Genomic DNA, 13018 nt, shown 5'->3' with positions numbered 1-13018 from the left:
TTCTCTGTCTCAGTGGTTTCTCTACGCTTTGACGTCATTGGAAAATGTCAAGGGAAGCACACGAGAAAAGCTGAATCTGTGGACGCTTGTATTTAAAATACATATTTTATTATTATTATTATTATTTTGAAGTTTTGGAGTGTTTCTTTTTTTTATATTTTTCTAAAGAAAAAGTTGTTTTATTTAGATAATATACAATTCTGTGTTTTTCTTTCTTTTTTAATCATTTTAAATTTGGGGGTGATTTTTAATGTAATTGTTGCAGCCAGCATAATACCTGATTTCACAGTTTTTTTTTTGCAAGTAGAATTTGCAAAAATAAAGTGATGCTGTCTTAGCTTCAGAGCTCATTATTATGAGACAAAAAAAATATGTTCAAGGACTCTTTAAAACAAGTTTCAAAACTAATCTAATGAAATCAAAAGCAATAAAAATCCTATCTGTTCTAAATATTTGTGAAAATGAAGTACAACTTAAAACAGTGTATATAACATAAGAAAAAGTTAGAATTGAGTACGAATTACGTGTCAACAATATCTCAGTGAACTAAAAACTAAATTAAAATAAACACAAAAAACCCAAATCACAAAATTATTTTAAAATGAATGAGAAGAAATACCTCCAAACTCGAAATTATAAAAAACACACCCCCAAATTAAAACTTATTTTTTTTAAAAGTAGAAAAAAAACATAAATAAAATTACAGATACATTTACTCAAGTTTTTTACTTAGGTACAAATTTGACTAGCAACAAAAGGTCCCAAAAATTCCAGAGAAGAAAAAAAAATCAGTAAAAGTCAACAAAATATATCAGTAATTATATAAAATTAGGCTACAGTGGGAAAATAGTCATTATAATTATTCAGATATTTTTGTTTTTGTTGTGGTAAAGTAGTTTTCCTTCTTTTTAGTCATTTCTAGTTACGTTTTGGGTAATTTCTTGTTAAGATGCTCATTTCTTTAATTTCTTTAATGTTTTTCAAGCCAAATTGCTGAAGTTTAGACTCTACTCTTACATGGGAAACTGTTATGTGACTCAGCTAACTGGGATTTATCATACATTTTTCTTGAATTTATGTTGAAATGTAAGTTTTTAGAGTTTGAGTTTAAAATGTAGGGTTTTATATAACAAAAATTAAAATATACCAACAAAGTTCTAACATTTACCCTCATTCAGAACAGAAATGGGTGAAGGACATTTTTGTAAAACAAAAAAAACTTGTCAGTATAACACGTGTGACTCTAGTTTTTCTGCAGATTGTATTAAGTCTTGACAGCAGCAATGACCTTGACTGCAGCCGCCTGTTACATTTCACTGTGTTTTATTGACTCTGCATATATTCTCTTCTTTGTTTTTAGATTCATGTACTTCTCACCAACAGCTCACCATGAACCAGGTCTGTAAAAAATGGTCATTTTCTGCTTGTTGGTGTTGATAATTTTCTGTAAATTTGAAGAAAATGCAGGAAAGCACCAGGTGTGTGTGTGTGTGTGTGTGTGTGTGTGTGTGTGCGTGCGTGCGTGCGTGTGTGTGACGGTGACAGAACGTTCACGGTGTGACCTCACCTTTTTGTGACTTTCCAGCCCAGTTATGTTGAAAGAACAAACTGATATCTGATGTTTGATTTCTTCCAACAACAAGCAGAGCAACATGTAAATATGCAGAGATCACAATAAGCTGTTACTTAGGGACTGTTCTGTAGCTGTGGTGCTTCCTGACATTTTGGGTAATGCTCCTCTCTATAGTTCCACTATAACTCAAACAGAATATTATTTTCAGCATTATTTTTGTACAATTCAAGTTGACATAAGAAAATAAGAGGAAAAAAGTAAAAAAAAAAAAAAAAAAAAAAATGTAAAAATGAAATTGATTTTGCTCTTGAAAATGACTTTCTTTACAAAAATGTGATTTTCTCCTGCACAAATTCAAAACCTCAGATGTGCTGACTGATAATTGATCCTCTCTGTGGCATTTTCTGTGTGTCATGGCATCCGTGTTTAGATCAAAAATGTTTTCTCATAAACGGACACATGAAGTATGTCCTAAATTCTTTACACAGAGGACAGATCAGATCTGAGTCAACCCAGATATGAATGAAAGCAACCCACATAATGTATTGAGTTTTGTCATTCCTTCTGTTTTTATCATTCAATCATGTGGACACGTGATCATATCCATACTGCCAATGTTTTGAAGACAGGTGAGTAAAGACAGGTGCTGGTCGAAACATGTTGCCGTTTTTAAGGATTTAGCCACAATAATTAAGGCTTTTTAATGTAATTCCTCCTAATTTTTTCACATTTTTCACACTTTTAGAGTGCACGGATGTCCCCCTCGTCTCTGTGAACGTCCTCCTCAGTGCCACCCTCTGCTTAATGGGTAGTGATTTGAAACCAGTTTATCTAGTTTGATGCATTCTTGCATCTAAGAGTCAGGTAAAGCTCAAGACCCAGCTGGAGCCCCAGTCGCTGCTGTACGCATCTTTACTCAACAATGGCTCTCAGCATACCGGGTCTGATAATGATGGTAGTGTTCTGCTTGCTCGTGTTGGGAATCGGCATCTGGGCATCTGCAAAATCCAAGAAGATTATGCAAAGCACTCAAGGTGGACAGATAGAGGTGTCTTTTTTGGCAAACCGGAGTGTCAGCATGATAGTGGGAGCCTTCACAATGGCGGGTGAGTTTTGGTCAAGCAGAAATATAATTGAACATCTGGAGAACAAAAAAAATAAAATTGCTGGCTTTTAATAAAGAGTTTGTTTCTGCAGCTACATGGGTTGGAGGTGCTTTCATCATTGGAGTTGCAGAGACGGTTTATGACCCCACAAAGGGACTAGTCTGGGCACTATTTCCTCTGCAAATGTCAATTTCCTTTATTATTGGTGAGATCCTCTTAATTATGGTATTCACATCCAAAAAACAAACAGCAACAACAGCAGAAAAAAAACACATGGACATCTTTGAAATCGACACTTATTTACCAACAGTGGTGATAAATGCATTAATATCTCTTTTTCAAGTAAAAGTCCTGCATTAAAAATGTTACTTAAGTAAAAGTAATTAAGTACTAAGTAAAGCAAAATTACCCAGTGTTTATTGATTACCAAAACTGTTTGCAATTAAGTGATCAGTTAATTAATCTCTTGATTGACTAATAATTGCAGATGTACTTGTATAAACTGTTTGGTAATTTATTTTAGTTCAAACCATCAGATTTGATAAAGTCTGTCAGTTCAAAGTAATAAGGCGAAAAGTGCAATATTTCCCTCTGAAATATAGTGGAATAAAAGTACAACGTAGCATGTAAATAAAATACTCAAGTAAAGTACAAGTACCTCAAAATGGTATTTAAGTTAAGAACTTACATTGTACCACTGTTCTCCAAATACTGCTTTACAGTATTACACTGTGCACAAAACAAAGCATTGTGATACAAAACAATAGCATGAACACAAAACACTAAATATTATGGTCCTGAACCCTGACAAGTGTAGTTACACATCTCTGTGCTTGCTGTCTTTTTTTTTAAAGGTGGACTGTTTTTCGCAAAACCAATGCGGGACCAAAACTGCATCACGATGATGGATCCATTTCAGAGAAAGTACGGCAAAACACTGACTGGGCTTCTTGCAGTTGTCCCAATTATCAGTGAACTGATGTGGGTTCCTGTCACACTGATTTCTCTCGGTAATACAAAAACGTTCATCACGTCGTTCTCCAGAAGCGTCAAAACAAATGCCTGTAATTGTTGTCTTGGGTGTGTTTTTTGTACCTTCAACAGGGGTCACTGTAAGCGTCTTTTCGGAGCTGCCTTTAAGTCTTTGCATCTGGATCTCTGCTGCAGTGGCGGTCGTCTACACTGTCCTCGGAGGTCTCTATTCAGTAGCTTTCACTGATGTCGTCCAGCTATCGCTGGTGTTTTGTAGCTTGGTGAGTCTAACATTGCCAAGGCAAGTTTTCAAACACATTAATGTGACAAATTGACAATGATTTTTGGATTCCTCTGAAAGACTTTACGGTGTGATTGTCTCTGTTGACAGTGGCTGTGTGCTCCCTTTGTTTTGGCGAGTGACGTTTACACTGACATCACTCAAACAGCATTCAACCGCACGTATCAGGCTCCCTGGCTGGGCCACCTCAAGTCTGATGAAGTGTGGAGATGGATTGATAATTTCCTCGCAATGGTACGAACTCAAAACTGTTTTTAGAAGAATGCAAATAAGAAAAAAGATGATTATGTGCATTGATTTGAATACTTTTTAAATGGGACAATTTGTGCTATATTGGGTAACTCTTGTTTTTTTACAAATAAATAAAATAAAATAACAAAGCATAATATGGCTTACTGTGTTTTTCCAGAGTGTTGGCAACTTGGCATTTCAAGATTTTCATCAAAGGACTCTGTCCTCCAGCTCCACATCGACAGCCAGAATGATCTGTTTCATCGCAGCAGGTCTCGTCCTCGTTCTTGGGATTCCACCTGTGCTGATTGGTGCCGTTGCAGCCTCAACAGGTAAATCAGGAAGACAGGCAGCAGTTCTTGTTTATTTTACATGCATTACTTTTTTTTGTATCACCCCCAAATGATAATTTGTATATCAATTAGTCACCCTGTGTCGCAATGAATTCGTGAAGAAAACATGCATGTCTTTATGGTGAACAACAACAATTCTTGATGAACTGAAGTCATAGGGGTCCACATTTAACAAAACCAGTTAAAACCATTTACAAACTCTCACAAAACAGTATAATCCAAGTCTTATTTATGTGGTCATATGCTCAATACTTTTTAGACTGACAGGGAACTAAACTCAAAGTGAAACTTGTCTAAGCTCTCTGGACAAAAACAGGAATTTTAGCTCACTGAAAGTTAGTTTGTGTTATTGTGTGACTTTGGTGAATCCAAAGTAACGCCAGAGCCAAATTGGATGCTTGAGCAGTGCATGTCGGCAACCTTGCTTAACTGCTGCAGCTCGTACGCTTGCAGCGTTATTGCTGCGGTGCTGCTGCAGAGCTACCTGTTATTTCCAAAACTGAAGGCCGATACACCAATAATTCATGGAGCCGTGCACACCACTGCACTGTCAACAACAGCGTCATGAAAATATTCCACAAAAAAGCCTTGTGTTCACAACTGAAGGGATTCTTTTGACAGAAATGTTGTCAAAGGGCTTTTATTTTGAAATGGAAAAAGGAAAGGTCGAGTAAAACAGGTATTTTTGTATTTCTTCATGTCTGTGACAGATGAAAGACATTGAAACTGAAACGACCAGTTTAATAATGTCAGCATGGTCATCAAAACACCATTTTCAAGCCAGTAAGAATCGGCGTTGTAGATGTGAGGCAGCTGAGCAGCAGCTGAGCAGCAGCTGAGCAGCAGCTGAGCAGCAGCTGAGCAGCAGCTGAGCAGCAGCCGAGCAGCAGCCAAGCCGCATGCTTACCTAGCAGTGTGCCTGCTCTAATCGCCAAACTGTACTAAACTAAACCATCTCAATAACATGGTAGCTGTATATCATCTAGCAGCTTCTTCTCATATTTCAGATTGGAATTTGACCTCTTATGGGTCACCCTCTCCCTATGAGCGAGGAGAGGCGGCCATGGTGCTGCCCATCATCCTTTGGCATCTTACCCCGACTGCCATTTTCATCATCGGCATGGGAGCTATCGCCGGTGCTGCGATGTCATCTACCGACTCTTGCCTGCTGGCAGCAACCTCCATCTTCATCACCAACATCTACAAGATCATCAGACACCAGGTACAGTGGCGGCGCTCGCTATTGGCGATTCAGGCAGCTGCTTATTTTTCATTTTTAGCGACGTTATTTATTTACATTTTGATATTAAACTTGCAGTGCAATTTGCACATACACTTGTTTGTCATTGCTTGTAATTGTCTCTCATCATCAGTTTAACTATTATTTTTTGGGGCTGTTTATCCTGGTATTTTGGTTCCTACAGTTAATATTAGTAATCTGAGAGGAATGAATTATGCAAACACCATAGAGCTGCAGAATTGGTGAGGAGAGCATCATCACTTTTTACATTTTAACTGAAACTTTATCTGCTGTTTTCTGCAGGCGTCAGACAGAGAGCTGCAGAGGGTGATCCGCGTCTCCATCGTGGTCGTAGGGATTGTGGGAACGTCTCTCACCTACCTGGACAGCAGCATTTTGGCATTTTGGATTCTGAGCTCAGACTTGACTTACACCATAATGCTCCCACAACTCATCTGCGTGCTCTTCATCAGCGTTTCCAACGGTTACGGGGCTGTTGCAGGCTATGTTGTTGCGTTTGTGATGAGACTGTTGTGTGGAGAGCCTGTGTTCAATCTTCCTGTCATTCTGAAATTCCCAGGTTGCACTTTAGAGGACGGCGTTTACATTCAGCGCTCTCCCATCAAGACCATTTGCATGCTGTCTGCTCTGGTCTCCATTCTGCTGATTTCATATGTGGCCTCGCTGCTGTTTAACAAGGGGATCCTTCCTGAGAGGTGGGACGTGTTTGAGGTGAAATCACAGCACAAACCAGCAGATGGTGTTGGAGAGGGTGATGGAAATGATAAAACTACATCTGAACCAATGCTGAATACAAAATGCTGATTTTTTTTCAATAAGACTTTATTAATATAATTTTGAGGTTGTAATAACAGAATGCTGGTGTTGGTGCTTCCATTTTGAGGTCCTTTATTGAGCCTGATATTTTACAAACATTTTTTACAGATGATTCTGCTGTGTGTCCTTTTATATGTGCAAATGTTTTGAGTAGTTGTTTTTTGCTTATTTTTCAATATGTTTAAACAGTAACTAAACCATCTTGAGTGCCTCCTCCCTGTGATCTGAAAAAAGTTTCAAAAATGAACAGGGCTAGGAGGGGGGCTAAGAATTGCCCAGTCACCCGATCATGCCGCCTCTTGATCCACAGCACCTCCCTGCCCTCTACACACACAAAGTCTTGGTGATAAAAACAGGCTCCTTCTAACAGTATCAGCCAGTAAAATTAAATTGCAATAGCCAGATTTTAACCTGTAGAGGGCAGTCACTTTGCATTTTTATAGATAATATGTCAAATTTTAATTCTTTGCACTAAAATGTCTAGAGTTTGAGCTTGTAAAGGCATTTATATTTGTATCAAACTATAATGTGCGTTCTCAGTGAAATAATGTTGCTGGAGTCCCAACTTAGGTTGACAAAGAGCAGAAAGTTTACCCTGATATGCATGAAGACAAAGTAACTCCTGAGAATTCTGTCATAACAGAAAAATGTCAAGGACACTTTTGTTTGTAAGACATGCCAGTAAGTACTGCACAAATTTGTCAACACAACACTTGTGACGCTAGTTTGTCTGAAAATTGAGAGAAAAACAAATTTCCTAAAGTCCTGATGATTAGCATCTGTAGGTTTTGAAGTCATGTTGAAGTTGTGCTGGTTCCTGCCTTTCATTAAAAATCTTATACCCCCTATTTCTATCTGGTCTTGACTGTATTCAGATGGCAACAATGACCTTGACTGCAGCTGCCTGTTACATTTTGAATGTTTCATATCACATTTCTCAGCGTTTATCCCCTCAAATGTTGTTTTTTGCTCAGTATGTCTTCATAACTTGCATGTGTGTTTTTTCGGAGATATCACCACCAGAAAATAGTCCACGATGGCTGTCCATGTTCCAGGTCTGGTAATGATGGTCGTCTTCTACCTGCTCGTGTTGGGAATCGGCATTTGGGCATCTTTAAAATCGAAGAAGATGGAGAAAAACACACTCCGTGGACAAATGGAAGTTTCTTTTTTGGCTAATCGGAGGGTCAGCTTGGCAGTGGGAGTTTTCACAATGACGGGTGAGCAGAAAAAAGGACTTCTTTGCATCTACAATGATCTTCGCAAACAACATCAATTACATTACTTATAATAGTTCTTAAAGTGAGTGAATTTGCTCTGTCTTTGTTTTTTTTCCTGCTGCAGCTACATGGGTGGGAGGTGCTTTCATCATTGGAGTTGCAGAGACGGTTTATGACCCCACAAAGGGACTAGTTTGGGCTCTTATTCCTCTGCAAATGTCAATTTCATTTATTATTGGTGAGATCCTCTCAAAACCACTATGAAAAAAATCGTATAAAGCAATGCTTGAGATGGGCCAGTGTTAACCATGACCCAGTGCTTTCTACATTTTACTTTTTGTGAAATTCACATTTTCCAGGCCTGAAAAAGTTGTGGCATTTGTAAATACTATTGACAGTTTTGGAAAAGTCATGGAATTTTGAAGTGTGGTATAAAATTGAAACAGTATCTATCCTCAGAGCCATGTAACATAAATTTATTTTCGGCAGCTGCAGACATAAACTAGCTCTAATATGAGTTCATTTGAGGAGAGTTTGAATCTAATTTGTTGGAAAAATGGAGTTCTTAGGTTAGTCCCGAATGTCCTAAAATCCTATAAATGACCTTAAATCCGAGAAACATCCTAAAATCCTTGAAATTTTCTAAATCCTAGAAATACCCTAAAATCCTTGAGACATCCCAAAATCTGAGAAACATCCTAAAAATCCTAGAGACATGGATGGGGCTGCTGGCCCCTGGCCTCCTGTTATTTTGCAAACGTGGCCCCCAAGCAAAACAAGTTGAAATCCCTGGTCTTTGGTCTTGATTCTAGTCATGAGCAATTATTTGCCAAATATTGCATTGGACAAGGGTGCAAAACAGAGGACGACACACAAAATAGCACTATAAGTGTACCGGTTACTCTGGTCCTGAACCCTGAAAATTGGAAGTGTAAAATTACACATCTCTGTGCTTGCTGTCTTTTTTTTTAAAGGTGGACTGTTTTTCGCAAAACCAATGCGGGACCAAAACTGCATCACGATGATGGATCCATTTCAGAGAAAGTACGGCAAAACACTGACTGGGCTTCTTGCAGTTGTCCCAATTATCAGTGAACTGATGTGGGTTCCTGTCACACTGATTTCTCTCGGTAATACAAAAACGTTCATCACGTCGTTCTCCAGAAACGTCAAAACAAATGCCAGTAATTGTTGTCTTGGGTGTGTTTTTTGTACCTTCAACAGGGGTCACTGTAAGCGTCTTTTCTGAGCTGCCTTTAAGTCTTTGCATCTGGATCTCTGCTGCAGTGGCGGTCGTCTACACTGTCCTCGGAGGTCTCTATTCAGTAGCTTTCACTGATGTCGTCCAGCTATCGCTGGTGTTTTGTAGCTTGGTGAGTCTAACATTGCCAAGGCAAGTTTTCAAACACATTAATGTGACAAATTGACAATGATTTTTGGATTTCTCTGAAAGACTTTACGGTGTGATTGTCTCTGTTGACAGTGGCTGTGTGCTCCCTTTGTTTTGGCGAGTGACGTTTACACTGACATCACTCAAACAGCATTCAACCGCACGTATCAGGCTCCCTGGCTGGGCCACCTCAAGTCTGATGAAGTGTGGAGATGGATTGATAATTTCCTCGCAATGGTACGAACTCAAGTAAAAGTTTTAAAATGAAGAATTAGACATATTAAGATTTTTTTTAAACCTGGTAATTAAAGTTTTTTTGCAGAGCAGCCATATCAGACTCAAATTATTATTAGTAGTAGTATTTACAGTATTATTTAGAGTATTTTTTCATGTCTTAAAACAGTGGTTCCCAATGGGGTCCAGTTTAAAGATAAATTCGCACAAATCCAATTTTATTTTACAAAATGTAAACAACACATGTTGTCTTTAAAAATCCCATAAAAAATGTTAAAAAAAAAAAAAAAAAAAAAATATCCATAAAAATCACCAAAAATGGTCCAATTTAGGGATGAAATTCTGCAGTAAAGCAATTTTTAGAGGAATGGGAGTAAGAAAAAAAAACTTTTCAAATGAGACAATTTGTGCTATGTTGGGTAACTCTTTTTTACAAATAAATAAAACAAAATAACAAAGCATAATATGGCTTACTGTGTTTTTCCAGAGTGTTGGCAACTTGGCATTTCAAGATTTTCATCAAAGGACTCTGTCCTCCAGCTCCACATCGACAGCCAGAATGATCTGTTTCATCGCAGCAGGTCTCGTCCTCGTTCTTGGGATTCCACCTGTGCTGATTGGTGCCGTTGCAGCCTCAACAGGTAAATCAGGAAGACAGGCAGCAGTTCTTGTTTTTTTTTACATGCATTACTTTTTTTGTATCACCCCCAAATGATAATTTGTATATCAATTAGTCACCCTGTGTTGCAATGAATTTGTGAAGAAAACATGCATGTCTTTATGGTGAACAACAACAATTCTTGAACTGAAGTCATAGGGGTCCACATTTAACAAAACCAGTTAAAACCATTTACAAACTCTCACAAAACAGTATAATCCAAGTCTTATTTATGTGGTCATATGCTCAATACTTTTTAGACTGACAGGGAACTAAACTCAAAGTGAAACTTGTCTAAGCTCTCTGGACAAAAACAGGAATTTTAGCTCACTGAAAGTTAGTTTGTGTTATTGTGTGACTTTGGTGAATCCAAAGTAACGCCAGAGCCAAATTGGATGCTTGAGCAGCGCATGTCGGCAACCTTGCTTAACTGCTGCAGCTCGTACGCTTGCAGCGTTATTGCTGCGGTGCTGCTGCAGAGCTACCTGTTATTTCCAAAACTAAAGGCCAATACACCAATAATTAATGGAGCCGTGCACACCACTGCACTGTCAACAACAGCGTCATGAAAATATTCCACAAAAAAGCCTTGTGTTCACAACTGAAGGGATTCTTTTGACAGAAATGTTGTCAAAGGGCTTTTATTTTGAAATGGAAAAAGGAAAGGTTGAGTAAAACAGGTATTTTTGTATTTCTTCATGTCTGTGACAGATGTAAGACATTGAAACTGAAGCGACGGGTTTAATAATGTCAGCATGGTCATCAAAACACCATTTTCACTTTCTGCTTTAGCTGAAAGCCGGTAAGAATCGGCGTTAAATCTGTAGATGTGCGGCAGCTGAGCAGCAGCTGAGCAGCAGCTGAGCAGCAGCCGAGCCGCGTGCTTACCTAGCAGTGTGCCTGCTCTAATCGCCAAACTGTACTAAACTAAACCATCTCAATAACATGGTAGCTGTATATCATCTAACAGCTTCTTCTCATATTTCAGATTGGAATTTGACCTCTTATGGGTCACCCTCTCCCTATGAGCGAGGAGAGGCGGCCATGGTGCTGCCCATCATCCTTTGGCATCTTACCCCGACTGCCATTTTCATCATCGGCATGGGAGCTATCGCCGGTGCTGCGATGTCATCTACCGACTCTTGCCTGCTGGCAGCAACCTCCATCTTCATCACCAACATCTACAAGATCATCAGACACCAGGTACAGTGGCGGCGCTCGCTATTGGCGATTCAGGCAGCTGCTTATTTTTCATTTTTAGCGACGTTATTTATTTACATTTTTTGGTTCCTACAGTTAATATTAGTAATCTGAGAGGAATGAATTATGCAAACACCATAGAGCTGCAGAACTGGTGAGGAGAGTATCATCATTTTTTACATTTTAACTGAAACTTTATCTGCTGTTTTCTGCAGGCGTCAGACAGAGAGCTGCAGAGGGTGATCCGCGTCTCCATCGTGGTCGTAGGGATTGTGGGAACGTCTCTCACCTACCTGGACAGCAGCATTTTGGCATTTTGGATTCTGAGCTCAGACTTGACTTACACCATAATGCTCCCACAACTCATCTGCGTGCTCTTCATCAGCGTTTCCAACGGTTACGGGGCTGTTGCAGGCTATGTTGTTGCGTTTGTGATGAGACTGTTGTGTGGAGAGCCTGTGTTCAATCTTCCTGTCATTCTGAAATTCCCAGGTTGCACTTTAGAGGACGGCGTTTACATTCAGCGCTCTCCCATCAAGACCATTTGCATGCTGTCTGCTCTGGTCTCCATTCTGCTGATTTCATATGTGGCCTCGCTGCTGTTTAACAAGGGGATCCTTCCTGAGAGGTGGGACGTGTTTGAGGTGAAATCACAGCACAAACCAGCAGATGGTGTTGGAGAGGGTGATGGTGGAAAGGGCGATGCACAAAATGAGAACGAACCAATGCTTGACACAGGTTGCTAATTCAAATTAAGTTTAAACTTTATTTCATTTTTGCGATGTAGTTGTTCGTGCCGTTCGAGCAAATTGGCTTGATTTTGTTCAAAAACACAAGAAGAAGGCAAAAAGAACAAATGACGCCAAATTTTGCAAGAAATTTGTAAAATAGTACAAAAAATACCTAAAGATCAGTTAAAAAAAATAATAAAAAAGAGGGAAAAAAACATTAAAAAAGGAAAATAATTTTAAAATGTATATTTTGTGACATCCATTTAAAATTGTGATCATCTTAAATGTAAATGAATGAAAATTATAAAACATATGTAATAATTTTAGATGTGTAATTATGATAATTATATGTATAGTATTTCCCTAGCTTTTTATTCTTTTTTTCCGAGACATTTTCCCCTAGATTTAAAAATAATAATTTTCAAAATCTACAAATTTTGTACGATTTGTGGAACAATAATTACTAATTAAAGTTTTTCATTGCCTTTCCCTCGTGTTTTTGAAAGGAATCAACTCAACTTGCTCAGGGTTCAAATTTTAAATGCTTGTGAAATCTTGTTTTTTTTCTTTCATGAATCTAACTTCACAAATTATTTTTAACTAATTATTTATTCCCTAAGTGTGGGATTTTTTTTGATTTTTAAATTTGATAATGTTCATTTTAAAATCAGTATATTTAAAATGTAAAAAGATAGTAGTCTTTTAGGCCAAATCATGAAATGTATGTAATACTTTGCAAAGATAAATCATTTAGTTAATTTTAAACATTGCCTTTGGCAGTTCTTTTCAGTACGTTTTTAAAGAAATAGATTCAACTATATTGAATACATTAATTACTTGGACTGTGTGTGTTACAGAGTTTCAACATGGAAACTGTAAAAACAATATTTTTCATAATATGAAAATTTAAAAAAAGAAAGAAAAGTTTTTTAATATTCAAAAGTTGTCAAAAATGTTTTAAAATTGGTATCT

General features: G+C 38.0%; 2 protein-coding genes across 2 annotated transcripts; both read left to right on the top strand.

The window, feature by feature from the left end:
- Positions 1–96: 96 nt before the first annotated feature.
- LOC121963073 (high-affinity choline transporter 1-like) lies at positions 97–7453 on the top strand. The gene is made up of 8 exons (XM_088074340.1): positions 97–2679; positions 2771–2884; positions 3534–3689; positions 3784–3932; positions 4043–4186; positions 4362–4515; positions 5544–5758; positions 6080–7453. The coding sequence occupies exons 1-8, from the start codon at positions 2496–2498 to the stop codon at positions 6599–6601; spliced, it is 1638 nt and encodes a 545-aa protein (XP_087930466.1). The 5' UTR covers positions 97–2495; the 3' UTR covers positions 6602–7453.
- A 108-nt stretch (positions 7454–7561) lies between these two features.
- On the top strand, positions 7562–12263 carry LOC121962680 (high-affinity choline transporter 1-like). The gene is made up of 8 exons (XM_088074422.1): positions 7562–7833; positions 7958–8071; positions 8808–8963; positions 9058–9206; positions 9317–9460; positions 9945–10098; positions 11104–11318; positions 11531–12263. Exons 1-8 carry the CDS (start codon positions 7650–7652, stop codon positions 12059–12061), a joined length of 1647 nt encoding a protein of 548 aa, XP_087930548.1. The 5' UTR covers positions 7562–7649; the 3' UTR covers positions 12062–12263.
- The last annotated feature ends 755 nt before the right edge of the window (positions 12264–13018 follow it).

The sequence above is a fragment of the Plectropomus leopardus genome, chromosome 24 (assembly GCF_026936395.1).
Source record: "Plectropomus leopardus strain MGB_pleo_1.0 chromosome 24, ASM2693639v1, whole genome shotgun sequence".
NCBI classification, from domain to species: Eukaryota; Metazoa; Chordata; class Actinopteri; order Perciformes; family Serranidae; genus Plectropomus; species Plectropomus leopardus.
Note: the sequence above shows the minus strand (reverse complement) of the source record. Positions and strands in the feature narration are given on the sequence as shown.

Coding starts and splice junctions, on each gene's coding strand:
- LOC121962680 (XM_088074422.1), top strand. CDS start 7,650: ATGGCTGTCCATGTTCCAGGTCTGGTAATGATGGTCGTCTTCTACCTG. Junction 8,072..8,807: donor GTCAATTTCATTTATTATTG/GTGAGATCCTCT, acceptor TTTTTTTTAAAG/GTGGACTGTTTTTCGCAAAA. Junction 8,964..9,057: donor TGTCACACTGATTTCTCTCG/GTAATACAAAAA, acceptor TACCTTCAACAG/GGGTCACTGTAAGCGTCTTT.
- LOC121963073 (XM_088074340.1), top strand. CDS start 2,496: ATGGCTCTCAGCATACCGGGTCTGATAATGATGGTAGTGTTCTGCTTG. Junction 4,187..4,361: donor TTGATAATTTCCTCGCAATG/GTACGAACTCAA, acceptor GTGTTTTTCCAG/AGTGTTGGCAACTTGGCATT. Junction 4,516..5,543: donor TGCCGTTGCAGCCTCAACAG/GTAAATCAGGAA, acceptor CTCATATTTCAG/ATTGGAATTTGACCTCTTAT.